The sequence below is a fragment of the Mizuhopecten yessoensis genome, unplaced genomic scaffold, assembly GCF_002113885.1.
Source record: "Mizuhopecten yessoensis strain PY_sf001 unplaced genomic scaffold, ASM211388v2 scaffold11119, whole genome shotgun sequence".
Classification (NCBI taxonomy): domain Eukaryota; kingdom Metazoa; phylum Mollusca; class Bivalvia; order Pectinida; family Pectinidae; genus Mizuhopecten; species Mizuhopecten yessoensis.
This window is the reverse complement of record NW_018408889.1, coordinates 398,672-426,330: the sequence shown is the minus strand read 5'-3', so window position 1 is coordinate 426,330 and position 27,659 is coordinate 398,672. Positions and strand designations below refer to the sequence as shown.

The 27,659-nt window shown below is 35.5% G+C and overlaps 1 protein-coding gene across 2 annotated transcripts; it reads right to left on the bottom strand.

The window, feature by feature from the left end:
* Positions 1 to 1,261: 1,261 nt before the first annotated feature.
* LOC110466142 (cytoplasmic dynein 2 light intermediate chain 1-like) lies at positions 1,262 to 27,554 on the bottom strand. Of its 2 annotated transcripts, XM_021522478.1 has the most exons (17): positions 27,453 to 27,554; positions 25,698 to 25,756; positions 25,104 to 25,159; positions 23,948 to 23,982; positions 23,478 to 23,547; positions 22,897 to 22,985; positions 21,961 to 22,147; positions 21,184 to 21,252; positions 19,985 to 20,062; positions 18,322 to 18,401; positions 18,118 to 18,188; positions 17,961 to 18,006; positions 8,011 to 8,062; positions 7,301 to 7,309; positions 6,223 to 6,315; positions 5,490 to 5,576; positions 1,262 to 2,871 (listed from the first exon to the last, which is right to left on the bottom strand). In XM_021522478.1, the coding sequence occupies exons 1-16, from the start codon at positions 27,461 to 27,463 to the stop codon at positions 5,499 to 5,501; spliced, it is 1,083 nt and encodes a 360-aa protein (XP_021378153.1). In that variant the 5' UTR covers positions 27,464 to 27,554; the 3' UTR covers positions 1,262 to 2,871; positions 5,490 to 5,498. The 2 variants fall into 2 exon arrangements, with proteins under 2 accessions (XP_021378153.1, XP_021378154.1); XM_021522479.1 differs by lacking the exon at positions 7,301 to 7,309.
* Positions 27,555 to 27,659: the final 105 nt, after the last annotated feature.

Genomic DNA, 27,659 nt, shown 5'->3' with positions numbered 1-27,659 from the left:
TTGAAACTTTGCAAGCGCAACTTCTCTTAAAACTTTGTGAACCTGCTCAAAGTTTCTCCAGTTAATTTTGAAATAAAAAATAAGAAAGAAAAAAGCCTTTGTTGGGTGTCCAGAATTCCCCTCCAAAAAGATTTGAAATACAATTACAACATGTGAAAGTAACCGCAGGATCCCACATGTTTCGTTATAAAACCATTCTGTTTCTACAATTTGTTGGATGTGAAATCACGTTATCTAATGTTATCTCCTTAAATGTGGCAAGAAGTACCTAAAACTGCCAACGCTTCCAGTTAGAGTGTGAAAGTGAGAAAGTGTCTGTTAATTTAAATAAGTGATCATTTTCATCTGCATTGTACAGTACTGTATTTGGACATCCTGATGACAATATTTTTGTATAAGAAAGTTTGGACTTGTGTGTAACTATATCAGCAGACAAAATTGTGTTGGGTATTTTACTTCTGTGATAGCATTATGAAGAATGTGTATTGAGAAAGACCTAATTTGAGGTTATCTACGCCTATCGTGTCATTCTCAATAGACAACGTCCTTACTAGGGGATTTACACAATGTCTTCACCCTGTGTCATTGATCAATTCAGTGTCATTGCTATGTGTTAATGTTTAAAATGTTTACATTAACAGTCTAAGAATTCAGAATTTACATATATACAATTCCGTCTTTGCGTATTGCAGAGTTATCTTCTCTTGGTAGCAGGTATTGATTGTTACGTCATTGGTTTGTGTGAGAAAATTGCATCATTTTCTCAAAAATTGATGACGTTACTCTCACAAACCAATGACGTAACAATCAATACCTGCTCCCAAGAGAAGATAACTCTGCAATACTCAAAGACGGAATAGGTCTATTTAATGCAGATTTCCTATAGACCTACTGAAACTTTTATAAATCAGACTTTGATAGAGAAAATCTTATTTACATATTTACTGCTTGATATCATGAAATTAAGGAATTTATGTAAACTAATAAGTATAAAGGAAAATAGGAAAATATGTATAACATCAAAGGAAGGAAAGTAAATTAACAGAACTCTTTTTCCCTCGCCACTATAGGGATATCATTGAATCATATACATCATAGGATTCCCACAGGCCTACAATGTTTTTTAATGGTGACTTTATGGGTTCAACAATGCATTACAATCCTACATCGGACGAGGTTTGTAAAATACACGTAATGTTATAGAGACGAAATGTTATAGAGACGATGACAATGTAATAACAACAACAAAAATGTCAAGCAGAATCCATGTTTGTATTTTAAATGGACGGAATGTTTAAATAAAAATATACATGAATTTGCTACCATTTATCACAAACTTTCATTCTTCTCACTCATACAATTAGAGAAAAACCTGTCTAATATGACTGTGGAGTATTCTGACATACTGTCTTTTTCTTAAAAAAATAACCAAATATGAGTTGTATATTCTGATATCATGAATCTAACCAATATGTTGTGTTCCTCAAGGTGTCAAATAAGACAGGGTTCACATACAAAATAACACCTGTGTATTCTGACATCTTGTATAATCTGACCAATGCCAATGCATTGTCCCCAAGGTGTCACATTAGACAGGTTTCACTGTATTAACCTTATCCAAAGTATATAGAATCAGTTTGTAGAGGTTACACGTCACATTTCATTATAACCCTGATGATTGAGAATTTAGAACACATAGTAGCACAAAAATTATTATTGCCTACGATACCACAAACATGTACCAGACAAAATCAGCTGTTTTCAGTCATCCTCATTGTTCCTTATACATTGTACATTTGTACTGAATAACACTGTTTATCAAGATATCAGCATTTTGTGGTCAGCTTAAATCAGAAAGAGTTTGAACCAGTTTCTAGTTGATAAATGATCTTACTCTTGATGAATTTATTATTTTTTGTTTTCATTATTTAGTTTTATCAAAAAGAACAATGATGATTTCCCCATCATATCATTTAACATCATGTGGTTGATTTTGTTGTTTTTGCATTCTTGTATTTCATATAAAAACCTACCCTTGATTTATCATATGGGTATACAATAAATATACATGTATATAATATTTTCTTATTTTACTCACATAATGCATAACATACAACATGTTTGTTCAAACATCGTAAAGTCGTTTTTCTGCATTATCACTACTGCGAAATGAAGAGTAATTTTGCATTTACTTTGCATTTTACCAAGGCAAACTTTGACCTTGGTGATTTTGAATTCCTTCGCTGTTCCTTTACCCATTGTGAAAACAGTGGTCTCAAAAATACAGAGCAATGTATTCACATCCTCAACCTCAATATCAGGATAAGTATGTATAAATATAAATATGTATCACACTGGTACACAAAGTGGTGTATGTAGGTCTCCTATAGTCGTCCATGTTTATGTATAGTCACCTAATCAGCTGTTAGGTCCGTAACAGACCTGACGGGACCTGACGAAGCAAACCTGTAGCTGGCATGCCTTTTATGGATGATATCATCCTGACACGAGTGAGCTGATCAGAAGGATATTATCTTACTAGCCAAATTCTGTGTATTCATTGATAATTTGATATACAATGTAACTTTCTCACTGATGTAAAACGTAGTTTCACAAAGTTTGAAATGTATCTGACCAGCTTATGCCTCAATGTGTGACAGGTAATTTCGTTCGAAGACAAATTTAATTACATAACATTTGTACTAAAATTTTGCCGACTTCCCTGCACCGAATCGTTTCTATTCAGCAAGTCAAGTTGACCAGTTCGTAATAAAAAGATCCAGCAGAAGTTGAACTGTCTGTTATTTAAATCACATGCGACCAGGGACCTGTCGATGTCCAGTACTTCCACACGGGTCATTCTCCCCAAACCTGGAATCAGTAAAAAAAGAGGAGAAAATAGTACATTGTTTAACAAAAAATAATTCTCTCGTAAAAATACGGTTACAGACTGTTCAGATGTCTGGGTTAACTTTGATGAGAAGTTAAGTACTTTATACAAGACTGAAGGGACTCCTGTAGTTACCTGGTGAAGACCAGACAGGAGAGAGAGTAGGAGTGACATTCTATTTAAAGCTCCCTTTGATGCACGCTGATTCTAAATTCACTAATCTCCGATCCAATCTAGAAATTCAAACCAATCCTTAAAGTGTGTGATTTTAATTGTATGTGTGTGCTGGGCATTATAATAAAAGTACCACCGAGGTCGTCCGACCGATACGAATCTAGGCGATAACATATTATCCCTCGTCTGTATCTCTGTCATAGGCCTTAAATTGTCAACAACGTGAGACTGTTCAAGTGATACGGTTGACTGATTCAATATAAATCAGTTGAAACCTGATAGGAGGAGAGGAGAGAAACACTGAAGACGTGCTTTTCATGTACAGGTCCGACATGGGGTACTTCAAACTTTGGCCCCGTGAAATATTCACCAGTAAAATTCACATTTGTCCCTAATGTAAATTTTGCCCTTCACGCACGACATGTATTATGTATAGTTAGCCTTGTTGCGATCATAAATCCACCTTCATTAAAGAGTGTAGATGGTGAAGCTGAAACTGAGGTAAATACTAAGGCTGCAACGAAATATTTTATTGCGGAGATACTTTCTTGTGTATCGTATCAAATTGTTTTGTTTGTCTGCTGTATCGTGGTACACTAACAGTACTTTTACAAATGATCAATCAATTTTTATCAAACTCTAAAAAGGTTACCTATATTATTTTAACCCTTCAGTAAAGATGTGGTCCACTGTGTGCAGTCATACCCAAAAGTACTAGAAATTATACAAAAATGTATTTCTATAGTATTTACTATTGAAGTCTGTGACAAAACTCAATAAAATCCTGGACCCAATCATTATGAAGCAGAACTTTAAAGCAGATATCTATATCGGAAACGTTTCGTATCGTAAGCATCGAACTGCGATGTGTATCGTTTCTTGAGGTATGAATATCGCTGCAGCCTAGCAACCACAATATTATTATAATGTGGTAAACAGGGCTTAGACCAGCCCTTCGATCACAATCAAACAGCCTCATGCTGAGATTGTTTCAGGATGGGTACAGATCATCTATGATCATCCTCCAAACATGATCTGTGACTTTTGGTAACGCAATAAAATTATTTTTGTAAGCTAACCTAACTCGTGACCATATATCTGGTTGTATAAAGATATCAGTTGTATGCTAACCATGCCTTGACTACAAATCTGCTCTACCGGTGCATGTATCAATTACTTGAAGCACATTGCTTATATACAGGAAGTTGTTGTCTGCACTTCCCCTATAGCTGGTGGTCGACTAGATACTCGAGCCAGATCTATCTGTCGCCCTTACGGTCAAGTGGTCCACTCGAGGTGGAGGACATTTACACTACCACAGACAAGTACTGCACACCACTCTCATGCACCTACTTGAATTATACAATAGACCTTTCTGAATACAACAGTGAACTTTATGCACATGGATCACGGTTTCTAGCCCCAACTCGTTCTGTCAATACGACCATAATTTATTATGGGTGTATTGACAGATGAGGCTAGTACCTGTGCATGGATTAAGTTTGTTATGCAGCTTTAACCCTTTCACCCATGTAAATTTAGTAGTCTCTACCATGCAGTGATATGGATGAATTCATTATCGTCTACAGTGGTGAAAGGGTTAAGGGAAAAGCAAACAAACAAGATGCCCAATGGGCCTGTATTGCTCCCCTGTTATTAAAATAGTGTTGGCAAACACATCTCACCTCTGTGACCATCTAAATTGGTCAAGGTCAAACTAATTTAAACAAACTTTAGGTCACAAGTAAGCTCAAACTGATGGCTTAACGTCATTACACCTGTTGGATCTTTATTGGAAGATTTCAATAGATTTCACTCATGTGATTCCAAGCGGATCTATGTCATTTCCTTAAACTTGATAGACTGTTGTCCTAACAAGCCAACACAGACCAAATATCATTATTCGGGACCTAATGGATCATTAGAAAAATCCTACAAAAAATTCTAACAGATCTGACACCTGTGACTTGAAAGAAACTTGATAGCACTTCATCCAAGCAACATATCAGCAAATCAAGCTCTTTTCTCATAACTTACTTTTAGACCTTCATCGTAGGTCAAGTTCATTTGTTTGATCAAACCATGGGTCAAGAGTAAAAATACTTAAAGAACTTAGGAAAATGTTTTTTTCAAAAAGTTTATGCCCGACAGATAATAGAAGCTAAGTCGCTCCATTGGATAGACTCGAAAGAACTTTGTGCCAAGTGACCTGATAATAAGTGTGATTTCCATATCATATTTACTGTGAATGTATCTGGGTAATGCATGTACTGTATTTATATGTAACGGGAGAAAGAGAAATTCAACAGCCAGACCAGGATTCAAACCAGGACCCGCCAAAGTCTAGACGGACACTCTACCAATCGAGCTACCTGGTCACCGACAATCGACCAAGTCAAGTTCCGCTACGATTAAAACACTTTACCTAATTAATCTATGATGCAAAGGTTCCTCCATATTTCTTTTCGCTCTTCGCTTTTCTCTCCGACATCCGTCTGTACCGTTCCAACTCCTGTTGAAAAAACCCAGAAATAAACAACTACTGACACAGACAAACATCATGGTATATCATACATTATTTACATTGTATGCAAACATTGTGTCTTTACCCTACCTGATTTACCACTGTATTTAATACAGCAATTGTAAGAAAATGTCTTGTAGTGTATGTGACTTCATTGAGTGTATATCACAGTACAAGTTGTCGTGATCTGTACTCCGTAGTTACAAATAATATTTTCTTTCCAGTCTTCCAGTCCCAATAGAAGTAATAGATCCTGACAATCCTTCCCATTTCCCTGTCACTCACACGCAAAGCCCATCCATTATATTAGAAGAAAGATTTATTGAACACGAACTACAGTGTAAAAGTAATTAAAATATATTCAAGTCTTTTCGTAATCTTCAGGAATGTTCCTACCCTGGTCAATATACCCCCGAACCAATGGGAAAACTATTGAAGCTTTCCACTTCCAGGAGAATGTGAAATCCCACTTTGATGGCCTGGCTGGTTTAGGTCCCATGGCCACAGGCACAAGAGGGACATCATTTGCTGTGTGGTCCCACAAGCATCATTTTCTTTACTGTTGTGCCAGACAAACCCAATGATGATGGATAATTTGACTGTTAACGTTGGCGTGTAGCACTGAAGTTCTTACCTCGTCCTTCTGAGACCTTAGGGAGTCAATAGCAGCCTCCTTGTACTGGGGATCTTTAGCCGGGTCTTCAACCATCGCTGGATTGGTCACATCCTACAAATACAAAGTCACCAGATGTCAAGGTCATGACTCGAAACCTTATAGTACATAGTAAAACCGTATACAGTATGTCTTCAGTTATAATTAACTTTGCATGTCTTTTTAACCACTGCTCTGCATTGCTCCTCTGATAAGCATTGCTGATTTATTTATCATTGCCAATTCAGAAACAATCGTCACTCTAGTTATTATTATTTCAGATAAAATCATCCTGTCCCTTTTAGTCATCACTGTCATTCAGTTATAATTATCCCTCTAGAAATCATTGTCTTTGTTTATCTTTCTTCCTGCAGACTTAAAATAGGTCAAGATCTAAATTGCAACATAGCAGACAGGACACAACAAATAATGACATCAAAGAGACATCAAAGAGATGCAAAAGATCACGGGAAATATAGTAGAAGAACGTTCCTTAGATGGCATGCATATCTATAAATATAATAGGAAGGAACCATATTCAAATTCTTGGTTTTACATAAAGTACATGAATGACGATAAAAAAAAATATATGTCAAATGATCAAAATCATATATATTTTTTACTTGTGTTTTCTTGTATATTTGAAGGAAAACAATTAGCTGACAAAATAAATCTTTCTGAGAACAAATGCAAATGACCAAATGAATATTAATAATGAAATATTATGTTTGGTATATAATTTATAATGAAAAGAAACAATTGAGGTTCTCTATTTGTACTTATACCTGATGAGGCTCTGGATTACCTAAATAGATTTTCTACATGCTCATTACAGAAAACATATTCATGTTAACATACTAATATTTTAACTACAATTTTTCATGTTGCTGTAATTATACATTATACATAAGCTAATCATCACAGGTGATAAAAATTCAGTTCAATAAAACATGACATGTAAACTGAAGAAACAAGCAGATTTTCGGTACTAATCACCCGTACTAATCGCCGCCGTCACTTTTACAAACAACCAACTTTTAATCGAAAAACAAACACCTACCTCCGACGACTGTCAGCGCAGCCACAATAACAATAAACAATTGTAACACAATTGAAACGTTGAGAAATGTATATTTATACATACGTAAGGTTTGTTTGTCCATCAAACAAAAACAATTTGATAATAAAAACATCAACAAAATGTATTACGACTCGCTTACATATCCCCCCCCCCCCCCCCATCTCCTTTCAGAGGTGCACAACATCCATTTTATTCCATTGAAGCTATTAGCTCCACAAGCACATTATAATGATTGGATCTTTAACCATCTGTCATGGCATTAACCTTGACCATTCGCCTCATAATACAAATACATGTTAAGTTTCAAAAAGAAATTGTGTCCAATCAGAATTAATATTTGACATCTTGTCCCATGTTACAAGCTTGGCATTTAGAATATATTGAATGACATTGAACTGTTTGCATAACAATGACCTATGAAGTTTCATAATTAAATACAGAAGTTAAGGTCAGAAAAGGTGTTAATGGACATACAGAGTTGTTGATGGACAAATGAATGAGTTGAAGTGACCTCTATATATGTATACATGTACCAAAGTTATGAGTATACATATTTTAAGTATTTCTCCATTTGGCCTGTTTTTAATCCTTTTTTCAAAAAACTTTGTACAGAAATGATTTGTATTTTTTATCATGCAATGAATATTTTCAAAACCAGAGACATGACAACATTTACTCTTGGAACTCACCTCCTGTGGGAACTTGGCTGTATAAGCATGCTTCCAGAGCTGCATGGGGTTCCTGGAACAGAAACTACAGTTTACGACTCTGCGGTGTACAAGTCATGAATACCGGTAGATCATATTTGGTAAAACAGAAATCGGTTGACTTCTGATGCGGTGGTGAAAATGTCCAAATATATATAAACTCTTGTTGGCCCGGATTTTAGTTAGCGCGCAGGGAGTCTTATTGTGGGAGGAAACCAGAGTACCCGGAGAAAACCCACGTAGTCGGGCAGGTGACCCCATACCTTTTCATATCCGATCAAACCCCGGCTGCCTTAGTGCGCTATCCACTGCACCACCCAATCACCAATTTTTCCAAATATAACTGTAGTAAACTTTATACCAAGGGCAATCAACTGTTTATAAACCAAAGGAACTTACCACACGGAATAGGCGTGCAACTAAGTACGGACTCATTTTCACACAAACTACTAAGATGACCATGAATATTTGTACTAATTCAATGGTTGTAAACTCATATGAACACCAAAACAAATACCTGGTTACCACACACGTTTCTATATAAGCAGTTCACTATATATATATATCATGTGTGAATTGATTAAAATAAACAGTGTAAAATAGGAATTATTACACCCATTCCATTCCCCGTCCCTTTTGTCCCCATCATATGTTTCACCAATTTTGTAGGTTTTCACATCTGATTCACTCGAATTGGTTTTAGCTCCCATTTCATTTTCATCCTTTTTTGCTCCCCATTTTATTTTGTCATTTTTGCCCATTTTATTTTCACCTTATTAACCCTATTCTACTTCCAAGTTTTTCACTCCCATTATATTTCCCCTTTTTTGCCCCTGTTTTACTTCATCCTTTTATGGCCCCATTCTATTTTCATCTTTTACTGGCCTTATTTGTCATCCTTTTTGCTGCAAATTAATTTTCACTTGTTTGTGCTCCTGTTTGATTTTCCCCTTTTTTGTATTTGTATTCGGAGGAGCCTTTATCTGTGACAATTAGAGACATAAGAGCTAGCTGGAGTGGGCCCTGGGGAAGATTGGTGTCACCTACTGTTTCTATTTATAGAAACTGCCTAGCTAGCTTCGTGTGATCATTTGTGCAATATAAATTAGTCATTATAATGTTGTTTTTTATTGTTTTTTTCTTTTATCAAAATCCACATAATTTTTATTCCAATGCCTGTAGGTATGTCATCAACATCTGGTCCACTAGCAATGTTTTACTTTACTGCCATTTCGAAAAATTAATACTTTAATTATGATTTCAGGAAAAATGTATCAAAGCCCTGTCTATTTGCAGTATTGCAATCAATACCGAATTGAAACCGTTAAGCCTACAGCAATATTCTGAAACCATAATTGTAAATAATTGTGATTTCTTTGGGAAATTATCTCTAAAGATGGGTATCCACTGGATTTCACCGGTTATTTTACTACTGGAAACACTGAAAGCATTCGTAATTGTAAGAGACGCTCCTGAACTTCCCATAAACACCACGAGGGAAACAAAATTAAAATTATAAAGAAATACAAAAGACGAACAACCAAAACTGGTTTTCAATTTACCTTGAGCCAACAGTATTTCAGTAAATTAATTTACACCTGTCACACTACCATTATTACTGTTCAGTAAAATAATTTACACCCGTCACACTACAGTTATTACTGTTCAGTAATACAATTTACACCTGTCACACTACCGTTATTACTGTTCAGTAAAACAATTTACACCTGTCACACAACCGTTATTACTGTTCAGAAAAACAATTTACACCTGTCACACTACCGATATTACTGTTCAGTTAAACAATTTACACCTGTCACACTACCGTTATTAGTGTTCAGTAAAACAATTTACACCTGTCACACTACCATTATTAGTGTTCAGTAAAACAATTTACACCTGTCACACAACCGTTATTACTGTTCAGTAAAACAATTTACACCTGTCACACTACCGTTATTAGTGTTCATTAAAACAATTTACCCCTGTCACACTACCGTTATTACTGTTCAGTAATACAATTTACACCTGTCACACTACCGTTATTATTGTTCAGTAAACAATTTACACCTGTCACACTACCGTTATTACTTTTCAGTAAAACTATTCACACCTTTAACACTACCGTTATTACCGTTCAGTAAAACAATTTACACCTGTCACACTACCGATTTTACTGTTCAGTAAAACAATTTCCACCTGTCACACTACCGTTATTAGTGTTCATTAAAACAATTTACACCTGTCACACAACCGTTATTACTGTTAAGTAAAACAATTTACACCTGTCACACAACCGTTATTAGTGTTCAGTAAAACAATTTACACATGTCACACTACCGTTATTAGTGTTCAGTAAAACAAATTACACCTGTCACACTACCGTTATTAGTGTTCAGGAAAACAATTTACACCTGTCACACTACCATTACTAGTGTTCAGTAAAACAATTTACACCTGTCAAACTACCGTTATTAGTGTTCAGTAAAACAATTACACCTGTCACACTACCGTTATTACCGTTCAGTAAAACAATTTACACCTGTCACACTTCCGTTATTACCATTCAGTAAAACAATTTACACCCGTCACACTACCGTTATTAATGTTCATTAAAACAATTTACACCTGTCACACTACCGTTATTATTGTTCAGTAAACAATTTACACCTGTCACACTACCGTTATTACCATTCAGTAAAACAATTTACACCCGTCACACTACCGTTATTACTGTTACACCTGTCACACTACCGTTATTAGTGTTGAGGAAAAACAATTTACACCTGTCACACTACCGTTATTACTGTTCATTAAAACAATTTACTCCTGTCACACTACCGTTATTAGTGTTCATTAAAACAATTTACCCCTGTCACACTACCGTTATTACTGTTCAGAAAAACAATTTACACCTGTTACACTACCGATATTACTGTTCAGTTAAACAATTTACACCTGTCACACTACCGTTATTATTGTTCAGTAAACAATTTACACCTGTCACACTACCGTTATTATTGTTCAGTAAAACAATTTACACCTGTCACACTTCCGTTATTACCATTCAGTAAAACAATTTACACCCGTCACACTACCGTTATTACTGTTCATTAAAACAATTTACACCTGTCACACAACCGTTATTACGGTTCAGTAAAACAATTTACACCTGTCACACTCCCGTTATTCCTGTTCAGTAAAACAATTTACACCTGTCACACTATCGTTATTAGTGTTCAGTAAAACAATTTACACATGTCACACTACCGTTATTAGTGTTCAGTAAAATAATTTACACCTGTCACACTACCGTTATTAGTGTCCAGTAAAACAATTTACACCTGTCACACTACCATTACTAGTGTTCAGTAAAACAATTTACACCTGTCAAACTACCGTTATTAGTGTTCAGTAAAACAATTTACACCTGTCAAACTACCGTTATTAGTGTTCAGTAAAACAATTTACCCCTGTCACACTACCGTTATTACTGTTCAGAAAAACAATTTACACCTGTTACACTACCGATATTACTGTTCAGTTAAACAATTTACACCTGTCACACTACCGTTATTATTGTTCAGTAAACAATTTACACCTGTCACACTACCGTTATTAGTTTTCAGTAAAACAATTTACACCTGTCACACTATCGTTATTAGTGTTCAGTAAAACAATTTACACATGTCACACTACCGTTATTAGTGTTCAGTAAAATAATTTACACCTGTCACACTACCGTTATTAGTTTTCAGTAAAACAATTTACACCTGTCACACTATCGTTATTAGTGTTCAGTTAACCAATTTACTCCTGTCACACTACCGTTATTAGTGTTCAGTACAAAAATTTACACCTGTCACACTACCGTTATTACCATTCAGTAAAACAATTTACACCCGTCACACTACCGTTATTAATGTTCATTAAAACAATTTACACCTGTCACACAACCGTTATTACTGTTAAGTAAAACAATTTACACCTGTCACACTACCGATTTTACTGTTCAGTAAAACAATTTAACACCTGTCACACTACCGTTATTAGTGTTCATTAAAACAATTTACCCCTGTCACACTACCGTTATTACTGTTCAGTAATACAATTTACACCTGTCACACTACCGTTATTACGGTTCAGTAAAACAATTTACACCTGTCACACTACCGTTATTACCATTCAGTAAAACAATTTACACCCGTCACACTACCGTTATTACTGTTCATTAAAACAATTTACACCTGTCACACTAATAACGGTAGTGTGACAGGTGTAAATTGTATTACTGAACAGTAATAACGGTAGTGTGACAGGAGTAAATTGTTTTAATGAACAGTAATAACGGTAGTGTGACAGGGGGAAATTGTTTTACTGAACGGTAATAACGGTAGTGATACAGGTGTGAATTGTTTTACTGAACAGTAATAAGGGTAGTGTGACAGGGGTAAATTGTTTTACTGAACAGTAATAACGGAAGGGTGACAGGTGAAAATTGTTTTACTGAACACTAATAACGATAGTGTGACAGGTGTAAATTGTTTTACACCTGTCACACTACCGTTATTACTGTTCAGTAAAACAATTCACACCTGTAACACTACCGTTATTACCGTTCAGTAAAACAATTTACCCCTGTCACACTACCGTTATTAGTGTTCAGTAAAACAATTTACACCTGTCACACTACCGTTATTACTGTATGTTGGGAACTTTATTCCAGTCAAACGTTTGCGCTAGCTTTGCCAGTAAAATCCATTTACATGAAGTGGTAATTTTGCCCACTGCATTTAATCATTACGTATATCATTCATGATGTTTACTTATATTTGCTGCAATGACAACTTCACCCACAGTTATAATGGATGGCCAAAAAAAAAAAAAAAAAAATGCAGCAGAAATTTCTCTGTATACAGTAAAGGGTCAATGTTATTAACAAAACACAATCATACCTGTGTATTTAAGGTACATATATATACCATGACACTGTTTAAGTCTGCTTCACCTTTTCATAAGTATACTTTGTCTTATACATAGCCTTGCATAGAAATCTTATGGTACTGAAGCATAAACAGATTGCCTCATTTATGATACATATTAACATATTCCATATGGCCATGCATTTCAAAGATTTTTCGACTACATACATGTGTTATGGTAGTTGCTCCAAGAAATGCTATTTGTCACTAAAAAAAAATTGCAATCTCTATTTTTTGCCTTTTATAAAAAAGAAATTATGATTGATGCTTTCGATGAAAAAGAAATCATTACCCTGATTTATTTTCCTTCTGAATCGTAAAAATACCAAAACCTTTAGCAGGATTTAAACTTAACATACAAAACACAAAATCAATATTTAATACGACGATGATGATGATGAACTGTAATTACAAAAGTGAACCCGAATGTCTTCCGATTTTTCACCTTTTCAGTTACACCAACCTACTCTAAAATTCTGTGCATTGATCCTTCATGGAATGAAGCGGTTTGTATTGTATTGTAAATTAAACTGCCAAGTTCTGACGGTTAAAGTTTGAAGTACACATTGATGTTCTCAGAGAGGACTCGATTGATTTCGGTGCACAAGACGCCATGCTATAATGAGCAGTATAACGTATGACAGGACCTATGACAGGCCCCACGCAGCTCTCGAGTGCCTCCAAACCAGCAATGTTTGCTCTTACATCTCAGTAACCAGGCTCGACAAAAATACGACTTTGTTCAATTTTTGAAATCCTCAGCCACGATGGTAATCTCTATTCAAGTTCATTTCAAGGCTTTTAGATTTAGTACAGCCCTGTAAATAACTGTCACCTCATAAGTAATTATTTTTTTGTGTTAATTATAGAGAACTCTTTAGCTGGGACACTGATATCTTCGAATTATTTACAGAAACTAAACTTGACATAATTTTAGCTTGGATTGTCTTGACCGTCCAAGAGGTCTACAGTGTTTGTCAGTACATGTACAGAAGACTTAGCATTCCTTAACACTGAACACTGATGTCTTATTTTCACTTAGGGTTGTAGTTTGTACTTAAATACCCGATAGAAGACATTTGTACTGGATGACCTTGAACTCTGATGTCTAATTTTCACTTAGGGTTGTGCAGTTTGTATTCAAATACCTAATAGAAGACATTTGTACTAGATGACCTTGAACTCTGATGTCTAATTTTCACTTAGGGTTGTACAGTTTGTATTTAAATACCCGATAGAAGACATTTGTACTGGATGACCTCAATGACAACATCGTGTGTTTGCCAGTAGCTGTAACAGTAAATGTTAATGTAAAGCAAAGACAAAAATATATGCCTCCAGCGAAGTGTAACCTATGCATCCAGTTGTGTCAATGACAACAAATTTGGCAAATTGTGTGTGGGGTAGTTTATAGTTTGTCTGCGAAAGGAATGGCAACTGTTCACACCAGCAATGGTTCAAAACTCATATCAATGTACCGATTTACAATTACTTTGACCTTTCTGATACAAATCATGACAAATTCTTCGCCATGTGTAGGTGAAGAGGTTTATGTACATGTAGATGGAAATCTGCAGAAGTTATGGCAAATATGGTGAATACTAATTAAATTTCAATGCCATTATGCTGCTAAATTTTGTGAATGACTATGAAGTTGGCCAAATGTGTGGGTAGTTTAGAGTTTGTGAAGTTATATACTGTATTCAGGAAAATATTCGCTGGAGTTTAATTTTCACCTTTCTTGCATTTCTTCATTAGGGCGAATTCACCCTGACAGCGAATACTAGTACACAGCACACAATATATACGTAGGCGAATACAGATTTTCATGGTGACAGGCGAATATTTGACTGGGCGAACGTTTGTGGTATACAGAATTTTGCCAGCATGTAAGTGCTGGTGTAAGCTATTTGCCTAGAAAATAATAATATATGAGCAGAAGGAAAAAAATGATAATTTACGATATTGCAGATAACAGTTGCATAGGACGAACACAAGTTTTCAAAATGTTTGTTCTCAAACTTAAAAGTGTTTGCTGTTTTGTATCAAGTGTCATCGATTTTTGTTGAACTGCAGTGGCAGTATTTATCAAAGCTTAAAGTGACAAGTCTACACAATTGTATAGTAAACAAAAGATTACATAACTGCCAGACAGGGAACCTGAGCCATGTGACAGTAGTGTTAACTTAAGCTACACAACATATTATGATAACAGCAGTGTTTTTCTTCTTAAATTTTACACCAGTCCATTCCTACATGAATTGGGGAAAATATAGCATTATATTCATTGAAACTGGGAAGATATCCCTCATTTTTTTCCTTCATTTCGGGAAAAATACAGTACTTTTTTGCTAGGGGAAGCAGTCTGTATTAGGCTGTAAAATCAGGCAAAACATTATTGATCAGTTACAAAACAACAAGTGTATATACCACCTAAAGGACCTTATACTTGCCAACCTTTTGAAATTTCCATTGGGGAGATTCCGTGTGCTCAAAATTAAAACAATAAATAATATACATCTGTATGTGTACATTGTAAACATCCCCTACAGACAAAATCACTCTTAAAAATGTGTTTTTTTTTTCTCCAAATGGAATCATTAAATCTTAGAATATAGAAATAGTTCAGTAAATTCACGTGTACTACATGACGTAATTGTTTGATATATAGCCTATGAGTCAGATGGCTCTCGGAAATAAAGAAACTGAACTGAACTGAAAACTTGTTGGAAATATTATATTTAAAGATCCAAAATAGGGAGTCTCCCTCCTAAATAGGGAGAGTTGGCAAGGATGGGACCTTAGCCATATAACCATACAACCAGTGTCAATTCCAGCCAAAAACCTTAGTCATTCATTCATACATTCAGTGTAAGTTACCATGAAGTATAAACTCCAGCTAGTCAAACTGAACCCTAGGTTACTGAACAAACCGTATAAATAAACTCCAGCTAGTCAAATTGAACCCTAGGTTACTGAACAAACAGTATAAATAAACTCCAGCTAGCCAAATTGAACCCTAGGTTACTGAACAAACAGTATAAATGAACTCCAGCTAGTCAAATTGAACCCTAGGTTACTGAACAAATAGTATAAATAAACTCCAGCTAGTCAAATTGAACCCTAGGTTACTGAACAAACAGTATAATAAAATTCCGGCTAGTCAAATTGAACCCTAGGTTACTAAACAAACAGTATAAATAAACTCCAGCTAGTCAAATTGAACCTTAGGTTACTGAACAAATCGTATAAATAAACTCCAGCTAGTCAAATTGAACCTAGGTTACTGAACAAACAGTATAAATAAACTCCAGCTAGTCAAACTCAACCCTAGGTTACTGAACAAGCAGTATAAATAAACTCCAGTTAAATGACCTGGACTTTGTTAATGTATTGTGTAAACTTTAGCAGGAGGACCTAAACCAAAGGTTACCATACAAACAAAGTAAACTTTAGCAGGAGGACCTAAACCAAAGGTTACCATACACACAAAGTAAAACTTTATCAGGAGGACCTAAACCAAAGGTTACCATACAAACAAAGTAAACTAGAGCAGGAGCACCTTAATCAAAGGTTACCATACAAACAAAGTAAACTAGAGCAGGAGCACCTTAATCAAAGGTTACCATACAAACAAAGTAAACTTTAGCATGAGGACCTTAATCAAAGGTTACCATACAAAAAAAGTAAACTTTAGCAGGAGGACCTAAACCAAAGGTTACCATACACACAAAGTAAAACTTTAGCAGGAGGACCTAAACCAAAGGTTACCATACAAACAAAGTAAACTTTAGCAGGAGGACCTGAATCCATGGTTACCATACAAACAAAGTAAAACTTTAGCAGGAGGACCTGGAGTATCTATTACCTGTGTGAACTCCATTTACACGTACCAAATCAGTGGATATAAGCCATCTGTTTCCAGCCTGAGGATCAATGTATGATAGTGTCTCATTGCATTGTACAAAATATGCTTTGACTGTCAATATGATGTAGAATCTGAATGTACATGACTTGCCCCACAACATTTTCAGTTTCAACTTGATTAATTTTAATGGTCCTTAATCTAAAAATAAATTCCATTAAAATACATAAATCATGTTGACTGCTCCAGTAGAACTAATTATTGTGGAAATTTCTATCATTTCGTCAGTAACTCATTTCCAGTGTTACCTCAGAATGTCACTGAAAACACATTTATTGGGAGTAGAACTGTAAGCCACAGACTAACTTAATACCCTCCCTCCCGCATAAAAGATCAGAAAAGAGGAACAACTCCTATAAAAACAGTTGAACTAAGAATTAAATGGCAATGGGGAAAATTTCTAAAAAAAAACGAAGATCGAGTCTATAAATATTGGCTGAGAAAATATGAAGCAGTATTATGCACAATATTTGCAAAAGAAAATCAGAGAATGGGCATAACTCATATTGAACCAGTCAAAATAAAAATAAATTATAAGTGTAAAATAACATTAGGTACTATCAACCCAAGTGGACAAAGTTTCATCAATATCAGCACAGAATGTAAGATACATACAATAGAATACATTGTAAACATACAAAACAATACATTGTGCAAATACAATAGAATACATTGTAAACATTCAAAACAATACATTGTGCAAATACAATAGAATACATTGTAAACATACATAACAATATATGTGTAAATACAATAGAATACATTGTAAACATACAAAACAATACATTGTGAAAATACAATAGAATACACTGTAAACATACAAAACATTACATTGTGCAAATACAATAGAATACATTGTAAACATACAAAACAATACATTGTAAACATAAAAAACAATACATTGTAAACATACAAAACAATACATTGTTTACATACAAAACAATACATTGTTTACATACAAAACAATACATTGTATACATTAACACTACACACATAACCAACAGGGCAACAGAGAAGGAACTTACTTTGCATTGATTCTACCGACATCTTTATCAGACAACGGCGGTGTACCTAGAATGAGAAAGGAAATAGAGCACTTAAACTCATCTAGATGCTAGTATTAGGTATTGTACAGTAAATACAACGGAAAGAACATGTCAAATTATTTATACCTATACCTACCTATCTGTTGTAGGGAGTCATGTCCCGCAGCCACCTGTATAGGTTTGTTGTGTTCCGTCTGTAACGTCTTACTGTAAACAGGAAGTTATCATAACAGACCACAGCACCATATCATCCTCCGATATATATATTATATCTCTACGATTTTCATTTTATCTATATTTTCCATAAAAACAATCTACGTAATATATCTGTAATGCTCACCTTAATGACGTTTCAAACAGGTGGTGACTGATCAGGGCTCTCATCTTGTTCACCTGTTGTTCCTGCTTGATGCTGAAAAACTGAATACAAACACCACGATGAGGGCATACCCCGATACATCACTCCTACTAATTCATTCAACAAAATATAGATTAAGCTAGTCTTTACAATGAAAATAATACACATAATCTAAACATCATTGTAGTAACTGTTTAAGTCCCAACACATAAATTTCTGTGTATGATGATTATGTAAAGTGAGCCTGGTATATGTAACAAATTATAATGATGAACTCTTATTATACAATGTTCATACATAGCACTGATCAAGTTAGAGTGTATCATACCATTATACAAAGTAAAACAATGTTGAATACAAACCCTGGCTACAAATCTCAAGGTCAGTGCTATGGTATCCTGACAACTTACCTGTAATGATGCTCTATGGATACAAGCTACAAATCTCAGGGTCAGTGCTATGGTAACCTGACAATTTACCTTTAGTGATACTCTATGGATACAAGCTACAAATCTCAGGGTCAGCGCTATGGTAACCTGACAACTTACCTGTAATGATGCTCTATGGATACAAGCTACAAATCTCAGGGTCAGCGCTATGGTAACCTGACAACTTACCTGTAATGATGCTCTTTGGATACAAGCTACAAATCTCAGGGTCAGTGCTATGGTAACCTGACAACTTACTTGTAATGATGCTCCATGGATACAAGCTACAAATCTCAGGGTCAGTGCTATGGTATCCTGACAACTTACCTGTAATGATGCTCTATGGATACAATCTACAAATCTCAGGGTCAGTGCTATGGTAACCTGACAACTTACCTGTAATGATGCTCCATGGATGCAAGCTACAAATCTCAGGGTCAGTGCTATGGTAACCTGACAACTTACCTGTAAGGATGCTCTATGGATACAAGTTACCAATCTCAGGTCAGTGCTATGTTATCCTGACAACTTACCTGTAAGGATGCTCTATGGATACAAGCCACAAATCTCAGGGTCAGTGCTACGGTAACCTGACAACTTACCGGTAATGATGCTCTATGGATACAAGCTACAAATCTCAGGGTCAGTGCTGTGATATCCTGACAACTTACCTGTAATGATGCTCTATGGATACAAGTTACAAATCTCAGGTCAGTGCTATGGTATCCTGACAACTTACCTGTAATGATGCTCTATGGATACCAGTTACAAATCTCAGGTCAGTGCTATGGTATCCTGACAACTTACATGTAATGATGCTCTATGGATACAAGCTACAAATCTCAGGTCAGTGCTATGCTATCCTGACAACTTACTTGTAATGATGCTCTATGGATACAAGCTACAAATCTCAGGTCAGTGCTATGGTATCCTGACAACTTACCTGTAATGATGCTCTATGGATACAAGCTACAAATCTCCGGGTCAGTGCTATGGTAACCAGACAACTTACCTGTAATGATGCTCTATGGATACAACTACAAATCTCAGGTCAGTGCTATGGTATCCTGACAACTTACCTGTAATGATACTCTATGGATACAAGCTACAAATCTCCGGGTCAGTGCTATGGTAACCAGACAACTTACCTGTAATGATGCTCTATGGATACAAGCTACAAATCTCAGGGTCAGTGCTATGGTTACCTGACAACTTACCTGTAATGATGCTCCATGGACATGTGCTACAAATCTCAGGGTCTTACAGATCACTTTTCGCTTTTCCGAGTCAAAATCCTGTGAACACGAAAAACACATCTCTGTACATCTGTTATCAATACATATTAAGAAAGACATTTATAAACAATAAAAGAACCTGCTATCACTTCTATAAGTAACACTCAACGGATATATATGATAACTATAATATGGGTTACCGTCAGTGGCATACACTATGTGTTTCTCCTTCGTAGGATTTAAAAATAAAAACTTAGAGCAAAGCAGCAATTTTAGAAAATTCTATTAGAACCAAGTGCTAACTGTTACAGGGACTGTTTCACAAGGCACCCAAAATGATGAAAATCAAACTTAAACAAAGAACAGTTTTTCAGCTACTATCAGCATTATTAGAAACATACATGAACCTGTAAAATTTTAACCATTTAACCTAAAACATTTCAGCTATAGATCATGACATTTGCTTAGAGCCAATCAGAATTCTTGATGGTCATCTTTGATTATTTCACTACTTCATATAAAATGTATATGAGCTAAATAAAAAATTTGAGATAAATCGAATAAAGGTCTCAGCCATAAGGACCCTCAGTAGCCATCATTAGTTCGTAAGCAAGAATGGTTCACTGTATGTTAAAAGGGAGATAACTCTGTAGAATTTGAGTGAAAGTACTTTTGACATTTTTTCTTCTTCTGAAATATTGTTAGCGAATTAAAAAAATTACATTGTATAGCTAAGAGATCTGCATAAATTGAGATATGAATAAATCATAATATAATCATACGGTTTTATTGTTTAATCGTCAAATTAATGGATGTTTTAGACAGCTCTAGGGTCAAGTACAACTAACGAGAGCTAGGACACATTCATTTATCGCGATCGAAATGGTGGAACCAGTTGGACCAGATTTGTTTGTTTATGAAATAAGGTCGGACCTGGTAATCTGATGCTGCTTTCAGGCGAGCCTTGACAAAGCCTTGCAAGGCCTGCATACACATTTGCAGGTCCGCTAGGATTTATACCCAAAAATGTTACATTTAAAAACAGACAAAGCGGTTGAACCGGATACTCGAAAGGGGCCCTTTACTCTTACACTAGAAATATGTTACTACCTGGTATATCCGTATAAAAGTACACTGCAGACATACTGATAACCACATACAAAGAACTGAGGGAATCTTACCTGGAAAATATCATATTTACCACCTATTATTATCAGTGGTATTAAAAACGGGTCCATCATCGTACTGTCCTGTAAATATATAAAACCAGATCTCAATAGTGTAGCAGAGTAAAAAAATTGTAATACTTAAAAAAAAAAAAAAAAAAAAATTACATCAAACATACCATACTAAAAGTCACCATGTTATATTGTAATCCTAGTTACAGATAAACAATAAGTCAACATCTAAATATTGACATTCATGAGGACAGAGAACAAAATAAAATATTCATTAAGACAACAATAATGTACATACATTTTTAGTAAAGTGTATACATGTTTAGGTTTTTATTGTATTTTCCTTACCCATATCTTCACCAACTAACCCCCAATCCTTCCAAATTTCCATGTGACCCCCTTCCCCCACCAACTTTCTTGCCTACTGAATAACCAACACTTCCCATTGCCATTTTACGATTTGAAAATCCTCCCACTACCTCCCCTTTTCCACCGACTACTGTATAATGGCACATGATGGCTTACCATGTGATCCTCCCCCACCCCAAACCCCAACTTCCTCTGCCTACTTAACAGCCCACTCCCCTTTGCCATTTTACCATATGACCCCCTCTCCTCCTTTTCTACCTACCAGAATGGCACATGATGACTTACCATGTGATCCTCCCCCACCCCAAACCCCAACTTTCTCTACCTACTAAACAGCCCACACCCCTTTGCCATTTTACCATATGACCCCCTCTCCTCCTTTCCTCCTTACTAATGACACATAAGACTTACCATGTGATCCTCCCCCACTCGTTTCCAGGCTTCTTTCTTCAACTGTTCTCTGATATTTGGGTAGTCTGGTTTCATCTCTGCTATGATGGTCTCTATCCTAGACTTGGCAGCCGCTAGTAAGGACTCCATCGTGTACCAGATCTCACTGGGTTTAGACAGGTCAACCACTATAGCCAAGGCAGTGTGTCTACAACAGCATAGCTTTATTACATAAATACATTTAACTCATTCACCCCTGAAGATGCATTTGAACTCTTCTAATTCAAAGGTTGGAATAGTTCATTATGAAACTTCAGGGGTGAGTGAGTTAAGCTAGAGTTAATAGAATTTCAAGATCCTGATTCATATAAAAGAATTAAAAAATAAACAGCCACTGTTTAACTTGTAATTATTTCAGATAATGTCTTAGTTGAATGGCTTGTAACCTGTTAATGAGTCGGGGTTGATTGATTTTTACTGGAGTGTTGTAAGGCTAAGCCAGAAACTATTTTCACTAAAATTTAACATTTCCCTTTTTTTGCCCTCTGTAAAAGAAGTCAAATTTATCATAAAAGCGAACGAGGTTTACTTTACACCATATACGTGTGAAGACAAAATGAACACCGAGCGAATATGGATTTTATCGGTAAAGGGTGAAATTTTCCAGGTATACAGTAAATATTAAAGTCTGTGTTGAATAATTTATACTTATGATGTTCATGTTATGACTTATACATATTAGATTTTGTCTAGGAGAATAGTATGTTACGGTGTCTGTGGTGAATGATTTGCACTCATATGATGGGTCTGGCTGGAACGTTTTTACTTGCTCAGGTAAATGACGTTATCATTGTTGAATGATTTGTTTTTAAGTGACTGGACTGAATTGAAGGATAAGAACACATGTGGTGGTGTTCTCAATGTGTATCTCGTCTTTATCTAACTATGTGTACTTACGTGATAGTGTCAGGATTGAGAGGTACATCCATTAGTTTGGTCAGCCATGTCCCTCCACCCAACTCCCATATGTGACCAACATCTTTAGCCTTTCAATACACAAATCACAAAACATTAGAATGCTACCACAGTCAACACACCTGCCAGAACATCCATCACCGGTATAAAAAGTGATCAACTCTCAGGTATTGTGCAACGTTTTAAAACTTTACAATTTGTGCTGCCAAACCTGGTAGCTTACCACCAGAGCAAAGTGACTGATCCCCACAGTGGATCATCACCGTGGATCACCACTGTGGATAACCAACTCTTACCTATCCACAGATCTAATGGTTTTACAAGCTACAGGTTGACACCCAAGACAGATGAACATGACTGGAAAAATTAACAGCTATACAGTAAAAATATTGATGACAATTAACTCTATTTAAATATATCAAGTAGTACTAAACAAAAATATGAATCTAGGAATAATGTAAAAATCTGGTAGGTAGCAGGTTCATTGGGAACATAATTCTGGACAATTATATCCATATATCCTGCTGAACAATTTTTTAAAAACATTTCTATATCATACTTACTATATTATGTCCCTTGGCTTTGCGGCCAAATGTATATTCTAAGGCCACTGTAGGTTTGGATGCCTCATCTCTGTCAAAACACGGAATACAAATACTGTACATAGTTGTTACTATTAACAGAAGTGGCAGTTCATGATCAAGTACCTTCTATCAAAACAGCGCACAGAATAAAGGTCTTGTTTTTGCTATATATATGAACCGCACATAAACCAAAATATTTTCATTTATATTCTATCATAGGTTCAGATTTTAGCCCATTCACCATTAAATTCAAATTTGAACCTTACCAAATCAAAGACTGGGCAAGTCCAGTTTAAATATGTGGGGGTGAATGAGTCAAAAAAGCATTATCTGTACAATACTAAATATTTTAGAATGAAGTGCTTTGAACACAGGATTTAAAGCACAACTCAGCAAAAAAACCTTTGTTATTTTTATACAGACTCACAAAAGATAAATGTGACACTTACCTGTCTAGAAAACGTAGAATAATGGATGTTTTCCCCTGAAATAAAATTGTTTCACAAATTAGAAACTTATAATGAATTGATATGAATGACGTCTGCATGTTGAAGCCAACGTAAACGATGAAAGTAAATGTACCCGTATAACCATTACTTCATTTCTATGTCTTTATTTTTTCCTGGTACAACATGTTTTTTTTAAAATTATTACTTACGAATTAATCCATGTTTACGGTCAATTGACTACATAGTTATTTTCAATGGTACAATAGCGATTGTGACAAAGGTAATAGTTATATTTCTCCAAAACCCACAATAGGTTTCATCACTCACATAGCAATGCTTGTGCAACGTCATCTACCATTGTGACATCATAGTTTAAGGCAATTATGTGCCATATCAGAAACAGGAATAATGTATTCTCAATAGAAACGTACAGTTTTCTATACATAACATCTGAACGTTGTTGGAGAAAAAGGTCGCCAAACTCATTATGGTTGATTATCATGTTTACCTAACTCTCGTTAGTTAATTTTCAAATTGTTTAAAGACACTCAATAAACCTTGTATCCTTTTGCAATTTTAAAAAGTAACTCACTTGAGTTAGATAAACCTAAAATTAAAACCAATCATCAGTCATTGGAACCTCTAATGTGAGGCATGGTAGTCTAGTGGTAGGACGCCAGGCTCGTGACTGAAGGTTGAGGGTTCGAGTTACGTCACGGCACTGTGTTGTATCTTTGAGCAAAATACTTTACTCCGCTTGTTTCAGTCTACTGAGCTGTAAATGAGTATGTGGTTGGGCAGTTCTAAAATTGTTGAATGCTAGCTGTGAGCGACGAAATGGCAGCACCGGCTGTACTGCTCCCCAGGGAGTTCTGAAAGATATTGGCTGGTTGCAAAGACCCTATAATTATAACCACGAGTAATAGTTTTTGAACCACTTTGAGACAACCTGCGAACTAGGTTGTGATAAAGCAGTATATAAAAACCTCGAATTATTATTATTACGTATGTAACCCACTTGCTTCGTCAGTGGTGAACTTCAGAAGGCAGGGAAAAACACACTTCTTTGAGTCTAAATCGACCCAAAATGATTACTCTCATTGTCTTATCTAAAAAGGGTAAAAAGTAACAGACCCAGTAATCCTTCCAAACTTACCGCTCCTTTCCCTCCAATCACAAATACAGCAGAGTCATCACTGACAGTGTTTTCATCTTCAAACAAAAGTTATATTCAAAATAATAAAAAGGCAAAAAAGTATTGATGGGCAATCCGTTGAAAATAATAGTCGATAATCAATTTGTAATCAGAAGTAGTACACCGATTAATGATTGATTGCATACCGGTAACTGGTTTATAATATTTTGGGGCTAAATACCCAAATAAAGTGAGAACACTACTATAACATCAATAGACAGAGTTTGTTCACTGTACATTAGGTTTCATTCTTTTATACTGAATGGATATCAACTCAAGCAACTTTTAAGCATTTTTATCAATCATATAGTATAAATCATATCAGTATATGACTTTCAAATCACATTTTACACGGAGGACATTTAAATACTTTGATTTTAATGATGAACTGATTATATCGATTATGGAATTTGAAATTGATAATCGGAATCGGAAAGGGCAAATCAATTGATTTTCGATTATAATCGATCATCAGCCCATTTGCAGCACTAGCTTATAACTATTAGTCAAGACTTTGAAAATCAAATTGATTGCTATCTTACTAGAAACACTTACTTGTTTTATCATTAGCTTGTGTTATGGCAAGGTCCCAGAGAAGGTTACCTGTATCGTATCTGTAATGTGAAAATAAAAGGTTAATGTCTTTTTCATTTTACTTGTCCATAATTCCCTTGATATTGTGTAGAATATTTCGTTATATCTTATCACAAATCATTCTCAGAGCAATGATCAGGACCATTCAGGTATCTTCTGACCTGAAGTTACATACAATGTTTCATTTAGTGTTCAAAGTAAAGATTACTCGAATACACTATAAAATTTTACATTTTTTATTGATTTTTCAATATGTCAGCTTGAACAAATTCATGTAATTAAAAAAAAAAAAACCCACACATTTATTTAGTTATAATAGAATCTGTTATCCTTTTTTTGTGCAGTCTTATATCTGTTTTTGTTGATGGTAAATTATTTCTCATTTTATTTTGTTTAAAATTGGTAAAAATTAGAAGTTCATTAATTGCATAACAATTAAGGTTAATGTTTCATTGAAAACAGTGTTTATTGATATGAGAATGTCTCCTTTGCTCTTTGGGTCCCTGCAGGCGTAAGAATTGTACCTGCTGCCCCCATTGCATGATCGTAAGAGGCGACTAAATTAGGGATCTTATCTTTTCTTTTCTTTCTAAACAACTTTCTTCTTCCTAATGTCTCTCTTGACAATGCCTCACTTTTGGACTTTAGTTGAGCGTTCGTTCCTGTGAGGGAAGCTTTGGGTTCTGTCCCCTGGTCAAGACATACCAGAGTCTGTAAAAATGGTAGTTTCTACTCCTGCTTAACGCTCAGCAATTTAGGAGTGGGACAACTGGTTTGCCCATTGTCAGTATAATGTGACCGGGTGGGGTGTCCTGCTGGGTGTCTTCAGCAGTATGTTTCAGTGCGGTAGCACTATAAATTGGCATCAGTTCCGTGCTATCACAAGGAGACAAACACGAACATATCGCAGCCTCCCAAAACACACGCATACATGTACACTACATGCATGCATCTTGCACACAGGGAAGCCCATCCTTAAATGGCCATAGCTGTTGATAGGACGTTAAACAATACTAAACCAAACCAAACCAAACCATCACTCTTCGGAAGCGGAAAAAAATTGGCGAGGAGATGTGGCCTCATTTGCATACGACATTTTCGTGCTTTTGTCAGACTTCAAAAAAGACCGGTTTTTCAGGTATGGCTTCAATTTGAGCAAGATAAAAAGTGAATATTTATGCGTGTTTTTCAATTATAGTGATTAATTCTTGTTTTCCCGGGGAACTTCCGGGAATTTTTGTGTCAGTTTACAGACGATAGACAAACATCTATAATATCATTGAGTAGTGTCCAGCAGGTCACGTAGTAATGAGATATAGCTTGATAAAATGGCTGCGCGGAAATATATAATGCGTGGAAACTTGATTATGACTTGACGAAATGCTATGATTGTGAAAAAATTAAAAAGAAAACAATATGTATAACCACCGTTGCAGAATACACTGACAATATGTGTATATAATATATAATACTGTGATATATTCTATATATCTGTGTGTCCAGCACCCGTGTATCTAGGATATATTGATGCTATACAGTCCAGCATCCAAATGCCGAAATGTCCTACTCAGCTACTGTGCAGTCATTTCACTGTTATTTCTATGCCGAAATGTCCCGGTGTTGAAAGACATATTTCAACCACGAGAGGTACACGTGAGCCGTCATTTTTTGGTATAAACACATGTGTAACCTAAATGTGAACGCCTTAGAACCTACCCTTTTGACATATTACAGTGGGATGTCTTACACGATGTCACTTGACATATAGTGTATACAGTTTCTATGCTGCCTCAGTCCGGTATGCAGTGTTGTTTATGCTTGAGCAACGAACTATTTAGTCGGTTTTGATTGGTTGAAATTATTAAAAGTTAAAACAAAATAATAGATTGTATTCGGATAGACAATATGAAATCATAAATTGAA

Bases quoted from the DNA above. Each gene is read 5' to 3' on its own strand.
- LOC110466142 (XM_021522478.1), bottom strand. The intron at 22,986-23,477 runs GTAAGTATGATA...GTGTATTGAAAG, and splicing joins AAGCCAAGGGACATAATATA to GCTAAAGATGTTGGTCACAT. The intron at 18,007-18,117 runs GTAGGTATAGGT...TTCTCATTCTAG, and splicing joins TGACTCCCTACAACAGATAG to GTACACCGCCGTTGTCTGAT.